The following is a 13,593-nucleotide window of genomic DNA, read 5'->3' on the forward strand; positions in this document are numbered from 1 at the left end:
AAAAAAAAAAAAAAAAAAGGAAAGCTCAGAGCCCTAACCACTGGACTCATGGGGAATTACCCATAAGTTTCTTTTCTAAATCTATGAGTCTGTTTTGTAAATTAGTTCATTTGTATCAATTTTTAGATTCCACACATAAGTGATATCATAAGATGTTTTTGGTTCTTTGACTTACTGTGATCATCTTTAGGTCCTTCTTATTGCTGCAAATAGCATTATTTTGTCCTTTTTTGTGGCCAATATTACATTGTATATATTTACCACATCTTCTTTATCTATTCATTTATCGATGGACATTTTGGTTGCTTCCTTGTCTTGGTTATTGTATATACTGTTGCAGTGCACGTAGGGGTGCGTGAGCCATTTGGAACTATGGTGTTTTTCTGGATATTCGCCCAGAAGTGGGATTGCCGGATCATATGATTGCTCATTTTTCGTTTGTTGAGGAACTTCGCTGCTGCTCTCCATACTGGCTGTGCCCTTTTACATTCCCCCCAACAGTGTAGGAGGGTTCCTTTTTCTTCACACCCTGTCCAGCATTTACTGTTTGTAGACTTTTTGAGGATGGCCATTCTGACTGGTGTGAGATGATACCTCCTTGTAGTTTTGATTTGCATTTCTCTAATAATTAGCGATGCTGAGTATGTTTTTGTGTGCTTTTTTTTTTTTAAACAGAGTAAAATGTACCTCTTAAAATTGGGTTTTGAAAGTCAGCCCTGTTTTGAATTCTGTTTTGATTACCTACTCCCGGACATTTCTCTAGGGCAGGTATCATTTATTTACAGCCCCACAGGCCTTGTGAATATTAAGTATCCAGAAGCACTGGTTTTAGAGTTGTTGTTACTCTTTTTTTTTTTAGCGGTTTGCGGGCCTTACTGTTGTGGCCCCTCCCGTTGCAGAGCGGCCATGGCTCACGGGCCCAGCCGCTCTGCGGCATGTGGGATCTTCCCAGACCGGGGCACGAACCCGTGTCCCCTGCATCGGCAGGCGGACTCTCAACCACTGCGCCACCAGGGAAGCCCTGTTGTTACTCTTAACTGCCACATGGTGGCAGGGTTATGCATGCCCAACTTTGGGTCTTAGGGCAACCAGGGCCTTAGTTAAAGAAAGTCCTGTTCCTGGGTTGTAACTGAGAGTAGAATGTGCCAGAAAAAACACCCAAGGGCTTGTGTCTCCTTACTTCTTCCCTCTTACCCTTCACCCTCCAGACAAATTGCAACCCCTGTAAAACCACGATGCTGAGGGTATTGAGTGTACTTTGGTGGGGGACTCTATGGAAGGAGGATGGAGGTGGGAACTCCACCTCCAGGAGATGTGCAGCCCAGGTGACTTTACTTTTTTAAAAAATTTTTTAATTTTATTTATTTGTTTTTGGCTGTGTTGGGTCTTCGTTGCTGTGCGCAGGCTTTCTCTAGTTGTGGCGAGCGGGGGCTGTTCTTCGTTGCAGTGCGTGGGCTTCTCATTGTGGTGGCTTCTCTCGTGGTAGAGCACAGGCTCTAGGCGCACGGGCTTCAGTAGTTGTGGCGCACGGGCTTAGTTGCTCCGCGGCATGTGGGATCTTCCCAGATCAGGGATCGAACCCATGTCCCCTGCACTAGCAGGCGGATTCTCAACCACTGCGCCACCAGGGAAGCCCCCAGGTGACTTTTCAAAGCTCTTCTAGCCCAGAGGGTCCACCATCCTTTGGGTGCACTATATTTGGTTTAGCTGTAGGAGGGCCCACCTTGATCTGGAGATTTTGTCTCATCCAGAAAGGACCAGGCACTCCAGGTCCAAGAGGGCTCATCTGCTGGCACATCCTCCCCAGCTCGCTCATGCCCACAGCGGTCCTGCCTTTGGACCCAACCTGCTTAAGCTCCATGGATGTGACTCCAGCCTAGGTCCCTGAGGCCTGAGGGGAATAGAGTAGGGATTTCTTTCTCTCTTCCTTCCTTCCTTCTTTCCTTTTTCTTTCCTTTTCTTTAATTGAATTTTTCTTTTATTTTGGCATATAGTTGATTTACCATATTGTGTTTGTTTTAGGTGTACAGCAATGTCGTTCTGTTGCACATTTACATATATCTGCTCTTTTTCAGATTTTTTTTTTGATATTTATTTATTTGGCTGCACCGGGTCTTAGTTGTGGCATGCAGGATCTAGTTCCCTGACTAGGGGTCGAACCCCGGCCCTCCTGTGTTGGGAGCGTGGAGTCTTAATTTCTGGACCACCAGGAAAGTTCCTTTTATCAGATACAGGGTCTGAGTAGAGTTCCCTGTGCTCTACAGCAGGTCTTTGTTGATTATCCATTTTATATATTAATGTGTAAATGTTAACCCCAGCCCCCTAATTTTTCCCACCCCTCTTCCCATATCCCCCCCGCCCCCCCAAGTAATTGTGCCTTCCCTCTCTGGTGAACCTAGGCTGCTGCTGCGTTTTTTTGTTTTGTTTTGTTTTTTTTGTTTTTTGGCTACGTTGGGTCTTCGTTGCTATGTGCAGGCTTTCTCTAGTTGCAGCGAGCGGGAGCTACTCTTTGTTGTGGTGCGCAGGCTTTTCATTGCGGTGGCTTCTCTTGTTGCAGAGCACAGGCTCTAAGTGTGTGGGCTTCAGTGGCACGCGGGCTCAGTAGTTGTGGCGCGTGGGCTTAGTTGCTCTGTGGCATGTGGGATCTTCCTGGACCAGGGCTCAAACCTGTGTCCCCTGCATTGGCAGGAGGATTCTTAACCACTGCGCCACCAGGGAAGTCCGGACCTAGGCTTCTTAGGAGTACACCCTCATTTGCCACAGTCCAGCCTCTTCAAGTGTCTCCACACAGCCAACCCTGGTCTGACTTCTGGAGCCTGATATTCAGCACCCCACCCCCACCAACAGAGGAGCGTCTCAGGCTCTGGTGCACAGGGTGCTGCACTGGGTGGAGGTGCCTACCTTACGTGCAGATTACCCTCAGTTTGCCATTGCACACACGTTGCTGCACTGTCTTCTTAGGGTCTGGACCTTCCCCTTTGTCTAGGCTAAGGTCCCTGTCAGTGATCAGGCTTCCCAGGGTGCTGGAATATGTTTACCTTCACTGCTCCTTCCCTGGGGCACTAGGTTCCTAGTGTCTAGATTCCTTCCCCACCCCGCCCCACCTTTTTTTTTTTTTTTTAAGCCGAGTCTCACTGCTTCGGAATCTTAGTTCTTTGACCAGGGATGGCATCTGTGACCCCCGCAGAGGAAACGTGGGGTCCTAACCACTGGACCGCCAGGGAATTCCCTTTCTTTTTCCTTTTGTCCTTCCCGGTTACGTGGAGGTTTTCTTGCCCTTTCGGAAGTCTGAGGTGTTCCTCCGGCATTCAGTAGGTGTGTGTGAATCATTCCACTTGTAGGTGTATTTTTAATGTCTTTGTAGGAGAGGGTGAGCTCCCCGTCCTACTCCTCTGCCATCTTAATCCTGTCTTGAAAAGTGAGTTTTAGACAGTAGATACTGACCTCAATTAGCAAAACTAATATTTATTAAAACATAATTTTTTGTAGGCGTGAAATAAAAATTTTTTCTTTAAAATAACCATTTTTACCAAATATAGCCAAATTAATTGGGTACAAGTTAGTGGGCTACAGTTTTATAATCAAAGGGAGAGTGGGGAGGGGGAGAAGACCACCTGCTTCCTCATCCTTGAGTAGACATCAGGATTCCATCATCAGCTTCTCCTCCAGGTGAGGAGTTTTTTTGTCATTACATGGTCAAAGCAGGACTGTCATGGTGCAATGGAAATGAGCAAAAAGGCAGTAATGTATAATAAAATACGATAATTCATTTCAAGTTTTAGTATAATGTCAACCTTTGCTTATATTTTTGTTTTTAGTGCATGCAGAGGAGTGTGTCCTGGGAATCATTAATTTATGGAGCTCACTGGGCAGGATATGGGTCACATTCCACCATTGTTGTGTTGTTTTGGAGCATGTCTCATGCTTCTGTTGCATGGGTTTGTGGTTAAGCAAACCTGCTTTCTTGAGTGATCATTAACTTACAGGGGTCTCCCATACTTTTTTCTTATAATCCCTTACTGGGATTAACTATTTAATTACTTGCTTTGTCCTTTTACTCTGTCCCTATCAGTGACACTGGGTTATGGTGAAGTAAAGTGTAATGTTTACTGTAAGGCGCCAATAAAAGGAGAAGCCGTGGCTGGTGCTCAAAAACCCTGAACTCCCTGAAGGGTTTCTGTAAAGCACTTTTTTTTTTCTTTTTGGCTGCATTGGGTCTTTGTTACTGCGCGCTGGCTTTCTCTAGTTGCGGCGAGCGGGGTCTTCTCATTGTGGTGGCTTCTCTTGTTGCAGAGCACAGGCTCTAGGGCGCGTGGCCTTCAGTAGTTGTGTCGCACGGGATTAGGTGCTCCGCGGCATGTGGGATCTTCCCTGACCAGGGCTCGAACCCGTGTCCCCTGCATTGGCAGGGGGATTCTTAACCACTGCGCCACCAGGGAAGTCCCTATAAAGCATTTTTAAAGGCGAGGTGAGGGAGAGGGGTCCCAGCAAATGTGATCAGCTCGTGCACAATTCTCTGACTGGTTGATGGTGAGGTAACAGGGCAGTGTCATGGTGTTTACGTTATCAATCCTTAGGCGCTAGTAGGTGTAGAGGCTACGTGCTCATGGTCATCACGTAGTTAACTTCTTCCATTTGGTGGTGGTTTTGGCACCTTTAAAACAACTCAGGAAATGTGCATCTGATACTATTATCTAGGAACTTAAGAGATGAACTACAACAGAGGATATGGTGGAGGGGTCTGTCCCAGGAAGACCCCATAGGGTCCTGCTTGGTTACAAGGGGACATTGAAGAAAGTAGCAATACTCCAGAAGGCCTAGTGCTGGGGGATGAGTTCACGGAGTGGTGTCAGTCCCAGACGGGAACCAAGGAAGCCTCAGGGGAGGGGCTTCTGGGTGAGTCTTGAGAAGGTGAAGAGGAGAGCACTACTTAGTGGCAACACGCTGGGCGAGGGCCTGATATCTGGAGGGACCATGGCATGATGAAACAAATGAGGGAAGGCTGGGCTGCTTTGGTCAGCTAGGGTAGTGAGAGAGGAGTGAGCAGTGTGTGATGGACTTTTGTCCGGCAGGCACAGGGAGTATGTACCTAGTTCCTGGAAGTAGGGCCAGCCTGGTGACCAGAACCTGCCTGGGGCTCCTGCTGCAGCAGCTGCCCTTACACATAAGTGTTCCAGCTCTGCTGACCCTCACAGCCCCCTGTGTTCACCTGTTTTCAAGGGCTCATGAAGTCAGGAGCCGCTCAGCTTTCTGCACTTCCCAGGGTCAGGAGGAGCCTGTGTGTCCATCCACCCAGGGCTGAAGGCCTGGAGTGGACCAAGTGGGGCTCAGGAGACAGTATGCTTGAGACCTGGTGCACTCACCTACATCCACTAGGAGCTGGGCCTCTGCCCCCAGTGCTGATGGGTGACCTGATGAGCTTGTTGGCCCACGGAAGAGCGTAACTAGTCACTTGTCTAGTCATTGTCTTCACTTAACCTTGCCCAGAAGAGGTGCTTCTCATCTCTTTTGCAACGGAGAAACTGAGGCTTTGAAGAGTAGGCACTTGACCTGGTTACACCCCTATTAAGATGTAGAGCTGGGATTTGAACCCTGGTTCTGTCAGACTTCCCTGACCCTTGCCCTGGCCCTTTTGGGGAGTAATCTGGGCTGGTGGTTGAGCTCCCCCAGGATGCGCCTGGATATGCCCCACTGCAGGCTGAGCCACAGGCCTAGGTAGGGCCTGTGCAGCCCCTTCCACCTCTGCCCACCTCTAAGTCTCCTTCTTAAAGCAAGCTCTAGTCTCAGGGAGGATCTGCTCACCAAGCCTGCCAGGATATCCTAGGTTGGGCCTGGCGTGTGACTCTCCCCAGCAGATAGACTTCTTTCCCTTTCTCTTGCTTCCTGGTTCAGAGTCCCCGGCACCAGCCTCTGTGCTTCCCACTTCAGCCTTGAGAAGGGCAGCATTCTGTCTTGTGGGGTCATGAGGCCGGGTGAGGTAACCCCAGCCATCGCTCATCAATGAAGGCAGACCATGTGCCCCATTCCACCCTCCCCAGGTGCCCGGAGCAGTACCCAAGCTGACTCAGGTTCCAGTGAGGATGAGGCAGCCAGTGAGGCCCGCAGCACCACCAGTGAATGTCCCAGCCTTCTTAGCACCGCAGCAGAGGAAAGCTTTGGTGAGAGTGGGTAGGAATATGGCAGGGACTCAGTGGGGCTCCGTGGGCTAGGGCAAGAAGCGGGGATGACGAGCTGGCCTTGCAGGGGGGGATGCCGTGGATGAGCAGGGTCAGCAGGAAGACCTTGAGGAGAAGTTGAAGGAATATGTGGACTGCCTCACAGACAAGAGGTACCCATGATTTCCAACCAATCCCTTCCCCTGTGTCCCTGCTTAGCCCATGCTAAATGTGACCCAGGTAGGATTGGCCCACAAAACCCCTTTCTTCCTCCCCCAGTGCCAAGACCCGGCAGGGTGCTCTTGAGAACCTGCGTCTGGCCCTAGCAGCGCACCTACTCCCCGACTTCTTGCTGGAGCGCCGCCTCACACTGGCTGATGCCTTGGAAAAGTGCCTTAAGAAAGGTTGGGCCTGGGGGCGCACCTGGGGGCCTGCACTGGCTGGGTACTGGCCCTTGCTGCACTGACTGACTGGAAGGCATCCCTGCAGGGAAGGGCGAGGAACAGGCCCTTGCCGCTGCTGTGCTAAGCCTGCTGTGCATTCAGCTGGGTCCTGGACCCAAGGGTGAGGAGTTATTCCACAGCCTGCAGCCCCTGCTGGTCTCTGTGCTCAGTGACAGCACAGCTAGCCCTGCTGCCCGGCTCCATGTGAGTGTTCCTTGCCCTGTGACACCCTTCCTTCACCTAATCCCTAAGCAGAGACACGGGTTCCACCTGCCTCCAGGCTCCCCTGCTCCAAGGGTGAGCCCCGTGGCTGGGAACCCAGGCTCACCCTCTGACCACGGCCTGGCTTTGCCCTCCTCCCAGCAGTGCGCTTCTGCTCTTGGCCTGGGCTGCTACGTGGCTGCCACCGATGTACAGGTAAGTGGCCTTCAGGCACAGGCAATAGAGCACATAGGCCCTAGCTCTGCCCCTGAGCCACTCCCCTGCCTCCTTGTGCCCCTAGGACCTGGTTTCCTGCCTCACCTGCTTGGAAGGCATTTTCAGCCGGTCCTGTGGTGTGGGTGGCTCCACAGCCCCAGTGGTCCCTGTCAGCCTTCAGGGCTTGCTCTGTGCTGCCCTGCAGGCCTGGGCCTTGCTACTCACCATCTGCCCCAGTGCCCATATCAGCCGCATCCTGGACAGGTAGGGGTGACTGCCCACTGTGAGTGGGAGGAGAAGGGTGAAAGGCCCCCAGCCCACACACATGGCTCAGCCTGCCCCTTCCCCAGGCAGCTGCCCCGGCTGCCCCAGCTCTTGTCCAGTGAAAGTGTGAACCTGCGGATGGCTGCTGGCGAGACCATCGCATTGCTCTTTGAGCTCACCCGGGACCTTGAGGTGTGAGAGATGGCGGGGGGTGGGGGGGCGCAGGGGAGGGTGCCTCCTGACACCACCTGCCCATCTCAGGCTGGGATGCCACAGAAAACAAGGTAGCCTTAGGTCATTATGGAGGGGAAGTAGCCCCAACACAGACTCAGAGGCCAAGTGCTCTGATGGGGCCCCTTAGTGGAGGTGTCTGGCGCAGGCAGGGGCCAAGAAGGGATGCAGGGGAGGGTCAGGCAGAGAAGAAAATGACTTTCTTGGTGAAAGGGTTTGGGTGACCCCACTGCGTTAAAAGCCAACAGAGCTCAGGCTTCTGCTCCTACGTCCTCCCACTGCAGGAGGATTTTGTTTACAAGGACATGGAGGCCCTCTGCAGCGCGCTGCGCACTCTGGCCACTGACAGCAACAAGTATCGGGCCAAGGCTGACCGCCGGCGCCAACGCTCTACCTTCCGGGCCGTGCTGCACTCTGTCGAGGTACGTGTGAGAAGGGATGCGGCCTAGTGAGGGTGCACCCCTAGGCATAGCCGCCAAGCCCAGTCACAGCCCCTCTACCCTGCAGGGTGGCGAGTGTGAGGAGGAGACAGTCCGCTTCGGGCTCGAGGTGCTCTACGTGGACAGCTGGGCTCGGCGCCGGGTCTATGCTGCCTTCAAGGACGCGCTGGGTTCCGGCATGCACCACCACCTCCAGGTGGGGAGGCGGACGGGGAAGGGGTACCCCGCTTGGCTGTTTCAGACTGGCCTGAGCTCACTGCCTTCTTTGCCACCAGAACAACGAGCTACTCCGTGACATCTTTGGTCTGGGCCCTGTGCTGGTGCTGGATGCCACTGCCCTGAAGGCCTGCAAAATCTCACGTTTTGAGAAGGTTTGCCCCTTTGTCTTCTCCATTCCTGTGGCCTGGAGCTCTGCAGGGGCTGGAGGAGAAGCCCTGGGGCTGCCTCCTCCCAGCTCACTAGACCCACACTATTTGTCCCACCCCAGCACCTGTACAACGCTGCTGCCTTCAAAGCCAGGACCAAGGCGCGCAGCCGCGTGCGGGACAAGCGGGCAGACATCCTGTGAGGCAGGACCAGCTGAAGAGGAGACTGTCCACATCCTTGCCTGTATTTTTAACAGAAGACAGTGCAACACCTGGTACCTGCCAGGCATTGTCGCTTTATTTTTTTAATGACAAAAACAGACATGGGGGGGCTGGCTGGAGGCCAGGCCACTTGGGACCTTCACGCTTTGCCCCTGCGCCGGCCCTGTGGCCACTTCCTGCCCTGTCTCAGGGCTGTGGGGCAGGCAGAAGAGGGCTGTCCCTTTCTCAGGCCTTGCTCCCCTGGGATGACCCACTTTCGGGGGGGAGGTGATAATCTGGACAACTGCCACTACAACGTGGGGTGGTGAGGCTACCTGGAGTGGATTTATATGCTGAGTTTTAAAGATTTTAGAGATAATTAAACAATGTGCAGTCTTCTGTGGCCCTGGCTTCTGGGTGTTTCTGCCTGCCCTCCCTATCCACCAACCCAGGCTTGGGCCCAGCTGGGCCTCCCTATCTCCATCTCACCTTTGCTCTCCAAAATAATCTCTCCCCAGGGGCCCTCCTCCCCCTACTCAGCCCAGCCTGTCTTTCTTTCGAGAGCACAGGCTGGACCCCCACTGGGAGGCCCAGCAGCGTTTGGGTGACCAGGGTAGGCAGCTATTTTTAGACTCCTGAACCTGCTATCTGGAGGAGACCAGAGGGTGCTGACAGGCCCCAAGAGGAGCCAGGAGGCTGGTGTCGCTTCCTCTGACCTTGGGCCACACCAAGTTGGGGCTCTGGCACCAGAAGGCTTGGCTAGGCCTAGCTTGAGAAGGCAAGAAAGGCAGACAGCTGCGGGGTCAGATCAGGCTCTTATACGAAAACCTCACTAAGGAAGTAGTGTGGAGCAGTAGTGGGAGAAGGGAAAGCTACCAGCGGCCACTTTATTCCCCCCTACACATACCCCCAGGCCCCAGGTCCAAGTGGCATCTCAACTGGGTGCTCGGGCCTCACTCGAGTTGAGCCTCCGCAGCTGGCTGAGGCTGGCGAGCCGGAGTTTGAGCAGCATTTCCTCCTGCGTTTGCAGTGTGTGTGCCAGAACGCGTAGGGATTCGCTCTGCAGCACTAAGACGGGGGGGATTATCAGACCACATGCAACCCCACAACACCCGGCCCTCCCAGCCCTTCACTGCCTCGGTCTCTCCATTCCACTGGCTTCCTGCACCCTCCTTACCACTCAGGTAGACGGCCAGGACAGCCAACGCCAGGCAGGTGAGTACCAGCAGTGCAAGCAGCAGCAGGAAGCTGCCGCGGCTGTGCACGGGGCCGCAGCCGGTCTGGGCGCACATCGGTGGATGCAGGATGCCCAACAGCTCATCCCATGGCTGCGCCTCCTCGGCCAGGTAGGGCCACAGTGAACCTGCAGGGCAAACGGGGGATCAGGAGGGCGGCAGGTGCACCTGCTTTCCTCCCTTCTCCCAGTCCATGGGTCCCACCCCCCTGCACCCTTTCACCTCCACTGTGTAGATCGCTGATGGACTCCACCCGGTGTAGGCGAACCTCCTGCACGTGATTAGGAGCCAGTGGTGCCCTGCCCCTTGTCGGTGCCACGGTGTCTGCAGGGGCAGCGTGGGGCTGATTCAGCCAGCAGGTCATGCCCTCCCTTCTAGATGGCGTCGAGTGGCAGCAGGGGCTCAGAAGAGGTAGCAGGGGCATTTGGCTCCTGATCCCCTAAAACCAACTCAGGAGTGACCCGTGATTTGGAAGCAAGACAATGTGAAAACCGCGTACACCTGTTTCACCCACAGTAGCAGAAGGTGCTGCTTGACTTACATTTGTTTCCTTCCAAGCATCTCAGGGACCTTCAGGCATTCCTCTCTGCTTGCTTGTTTCTAGAGAATTTATCAGCCTTGGAGAACTCAACCCACAGCCCATGAAGTTCATTCCTGCTTCTGCTATCAGTTTTCCCTGCAGACCCTGTGCCTGGGGCCTTCTCCCGGTCCCCAGCAGAAGCAGCCCTATTCTAGCCAGCTTTTTGCCTTTTGCTCCTGGCCTCAGCTCTGCCTCCTTTTACATACTAAGTGTGATTCTGCTGTGAACCCTGCTGTTCTCACTCAACATCATGAGAGGAGACCCGTCTTTGTTAGCAAACTGTTCCACTTGCCTTTGAGGTCTCCCCTCAGGTATCTCTTCGAGGCTGCCTGGGCACTTAGGTTGTTTCCAATCCCCTTCCTAAATTAATAACCCCTAGAAAAGGACACGCGTCATTGAGTATAAAGGCTTTCCCCCAATTTCCCAATAGTTATTAAGGATGGATTCCCAGAAGCAGAATTACTGGGTCAAACAGCAGGGACTTCTTCTTTTAACCTATCATCACATTGTCCTCTGGAGTAGTTGTCCACAGCCTCCAAGAGTACAATATCGCCACCAACAGGCATCTCCATAGAAAAAAATGTATGTACATAAGTGTGCACATATATATTTGCTAAGTTGGGAGATGAGAAAAGGCCTTTCTTGACCAATTTTGTTGGGGGTCTTTGCTTGGGAAGCCTCACCAATATCTGTGTGGCTTCCTAGTTCACAGCCTCTGCCCATTTAGTCACTGGGGCTGTGTACCATGCTTGTGATTTTAATTACTTATTTTTGGTGGACCCAGTGAAGTATTTATTTTGTGATTTCTAAAAATTATATTTTCTTCTGGTGGTGCTTTCCACCCCTCCCCTTAAAATCCTGGCCCCTTTGGGACTTCCCTGGTGGTCCAGTGGCTAAGACTCTGCACTTCCAATGCAGGGGGCCTGGGTTCGATCTCTGGTCAGGGAACTTTATCCCGCATGCCGCAACTAAGACCCGATGCAGCAAAATTAAAAAAAAAAAAAACTTGGCCCCTTAAGATCTCCAGATGCCTAGCTGGAAGCTAGATAACAAATTCAGGGGCATTGGCGGGGTACCTCCTGATAGACTCAAGGCTGATTGGGCTCTCTGGGTCTAACACTTTCAGAATAGTACCTTAACCTTCATGATTTGCTTGAAACTGACCTTTGACATGCTCAAAAATGTGTAAAACAAAAACCAGTGCTGTTTGTCATGTCTGGGTGGTGGTGGATTGGGGTTCACATTAAATTCTGTGCATTTGGCTGTGTTTTTCCCACACTTTTAAATTGATCTTGGGTTCTTTCTGTTCCAGGAAGAACACATAGTAAATGCCATCCTTAAAACCTCAAAAGGGGACTTCCCTGGTGGCTCAGTGGTTAAGAATCCGCTTGCCAATGCAGGGGACATGCGTTCGAGCCCTAGTCTGGGAAGATCCCACATGCCGCGGAGCAGCTAAGCCCGTGCGCCACAACTACTGAGCCTGCGCTCTAAAGCCTGTGAGCCACAACTACTGAAGCCCGGGCGCTTACAGCCCCTGCTCCGCAACAAGAGAAGCCACCGCAATGAGAAGCCCGTGCTCCGCAACGAAGAGTAGCCCCCACTCGCCGCAACTAGAGAAAGCCCACGCACAGCAACGAAGAGCCAATGCAGCCAAAAATAAATAAATAAACATTCAAAAAAAAAAAAAAGACCTCAAAAGGAAGCAAACACTCCCACACCCAGGGCCAGGCCCCTCCCATTCAGTATAAAATGTCAAAAATGTGATGGGGGGAGTTGACCAGTTGGGCCATGGGCCAAGCTGGAGCCTTGGTGCAGCTGGTCCTGCATCCTGGCCAGCACTGTACCTGAAGCTTACCAGGTCCCTGCTCTGGCCCCTCTGAGCCTCCATACATCTGGCATGCTGTGAGTCAATTAGGAAAGTGGCCACCAAAGTCTTTAACTAGAAGTCAGTCCGGCCAGGCCAAGAGACCCCAACCTTTAGCCAGTTGGGGCCACACAGGCCCACACTGGAGGCAACAAACCTATCCACTCCCAGTCCCTGGGTCATGTGCCCAAATGCTTTGCAAAACCACTGCCTGCCCCCAATCCCAGTGCCTCCCTGAAGGAAGAGCTTAACTGGCCAGCCTGCCCAGCCCACACCCACTTGGGCACAGCCTGTAGTTGACCCTCCCCTGCCCCCAACCCCTCCCTGTACAGGTATGAGGTGAGGAGGCATTCGGGGCATGGTAGGCCCTTCCTTCACACATAGGGGGCCAGTCCTTTTACTTGACCTAGGACACGGTGACTGATGACTACTCAAGTGAGGTCAGTAGGAAAGGGGCCAGGTTTCTCCACGGTCCACAGGGTCACAGCATTGGGGCCTTACCCTCCCTCACAGTCATTTCCTACCTTCTTGGGCCTCCTCCGGCATGGTGGGTGTTGGGCAGGCAGGGGGTCGATAAGAGTGCCTAGTACTAGGACCAGATAGACGCAGCAGTGGCTCCTCTGAGAGCCTGGGGAAAGCCTGGCTGCCTCCCAACCTGGGCTGAAAATAGGCGTGAGCTCAGCACACTGGGCTATATTTAGAGGGGGCACCTCCCAGCCATGGGAAGGAGCAGAGTGACCCACATGGACCAACCTAGACGATCTACCTGGTGATGGAGCCCAGGCAACAGCACACCTCCAGTAGTGCAGGTACCCTGGGAACCCTGCTACTCATGTCTGCAGGGCCTTGGTGTCTTCATCCAGACAAGCCTCCTCAGGCTCACCTCCAGTGATGTCCCACATGGCAAGCCCATGCAAGGGAGCCCTGTGCATCTCCACCCCTCCACCCCTCGAAGACTCCTACCCACAGCGGGTTCATCTAGCAAATGTGGGACAAGCACCCACCACTGATCTGCTGGCATCACGAATGAGGAGTGATGGACAACTGGAGCCCAGTGCCCTGAGGGCTCTGAGAGTCCCCAAAGGGGACAGAGACACCCCCAATACCTGCAGGTACCCATGCTGGTCAGTGAAGGAACATAGGTTGAAGGTTGATACTTCTATTACTAAGTTTACAACTTTGGGTAAAGGAATGCTCCCTTTCAGACCTCAGTTTTCTCATCTGTAAAGCAGGAATAACAATGGTTCCTACCTGGCACAGTGCACATGAGAATGAAAATACAAGCACGTGTCTGAAGCACTTAGGCCAATGCAAAGTTTTGATCCTCCTTCCTCTCTCCATAAGAGAATACAGGTCACACAAGTTCATGTGAGGATGCATAGCACCACCTGCCCTTAA

General features: G+C 52.9%; 2 protein-coding genes across 6 annotated transcripts in view; one reads left to right on the forward strand and one right to left on the reverse strand.

Moving 5' to 3' along the window:
• Positions 1–8,919, forward strand: part of IFRD2 (interferon related developmental regulator 2) — an 18,949-nt gene extending 10,030 nt beyond the window's left edge. Inside the window, exons 2-12 of one of the 4 annotated variants that reach the window (XM_024746866.1) lie at positions 6,039–6,158; positions 6,244–6,328; positions 6,435–6,559; positions 6,645–6,802; positions 6,962–7,015; positions 7,101–7,279; positions 7,366–7,471; positions 7,795–7,932; positions 8,018–8,146; positions 8,226–8,321; positions 8,438–8,919. In XM_024746866.1, the coding sequence (XP_024602634.1) occupies positions 6,039–6,158; positions 6,244–6,328; positions 6,435–6,559; positions 6,645–6,802; positions 6,962–7,015; positions 7,101–7,279; positions 7,366–7,471; positions 7,795–7,932; positions 8,018–8,146; positions 8,226–8,321; positions 8,438–8,518 (1,271 nt within the window). In that variant the 3' untranslated portion in view covers positions 8,519–8,919. The remainder of the gene's footprint in view (positions 1–6,038; positions 6,159–6,243; positions 6,329–6,434; positions 6,560–6,644; positions 6,803–6,961; positions 7,016–7,100; positions 7,280–7,365; positions 7,472–7,794; positions 7,933–8,017; positions 8,147–8,225; positions 8,322–8,437) is intronic. The other 3 variants (XM_024746880.1, XM_024746872.1, XM_024746888.1) reach the window with 3 other exon arrangements.
• Positions 8,920–9,055: 136 nt separating this feature from the next.
• On the reverse strand, positions 9,056–10,211 carry LSMEM2 (leucine rich single-pass membrane protein 2). Of its 2 annotated transcripts, XM_024746908.1 has the most exons (3): positions 9,974–10,211; positions 9,694–9,879; positions 9,056–9,584 (listed from the first exon to the last, which is right to left on the reverse strand). In XM_024746908.1, the coding sequence occupies exons 1-3, from the start codon at positions 10,173–10,175 to the stop codon at positions 9,451–9,453; spliced, it is 522 nt and encodes a 173-aa protein (XP_024602676.1). In that variant the 5' UTR covers positions 10,176–10,211; the 3' UTR covers positions 9,056–9,450. The 2 variants fall into 2 exon arrangements, with proteins under 2 accessions (XP_024602676.1, XP_024602669.1); XM_024746901.1 differs by having other exon boundaries at positions 9,453–9,879.
• Positions 10,212–13,593: the final 3,382 nt, after the last annotated feature.

Source organism: Neophocaena asiaeorientalis, unplaced genomic scaffold (genome assembly GCF_003031525.2).
Source record: "Neophocaena asiaeorientalis asiaeorientalis breed wild unplaced genomic scaffold, Neophocaena_asiaeorientalis_V1.1 scaffold779, whole genome shotgun sequence".
Lineage (NCBI taxonomy): Eukaryota > Metazoa > Chordata > Mammalia > Artiodactyla > Phocoenidae > Neophocaena > Neophocaena asiaeorientalis.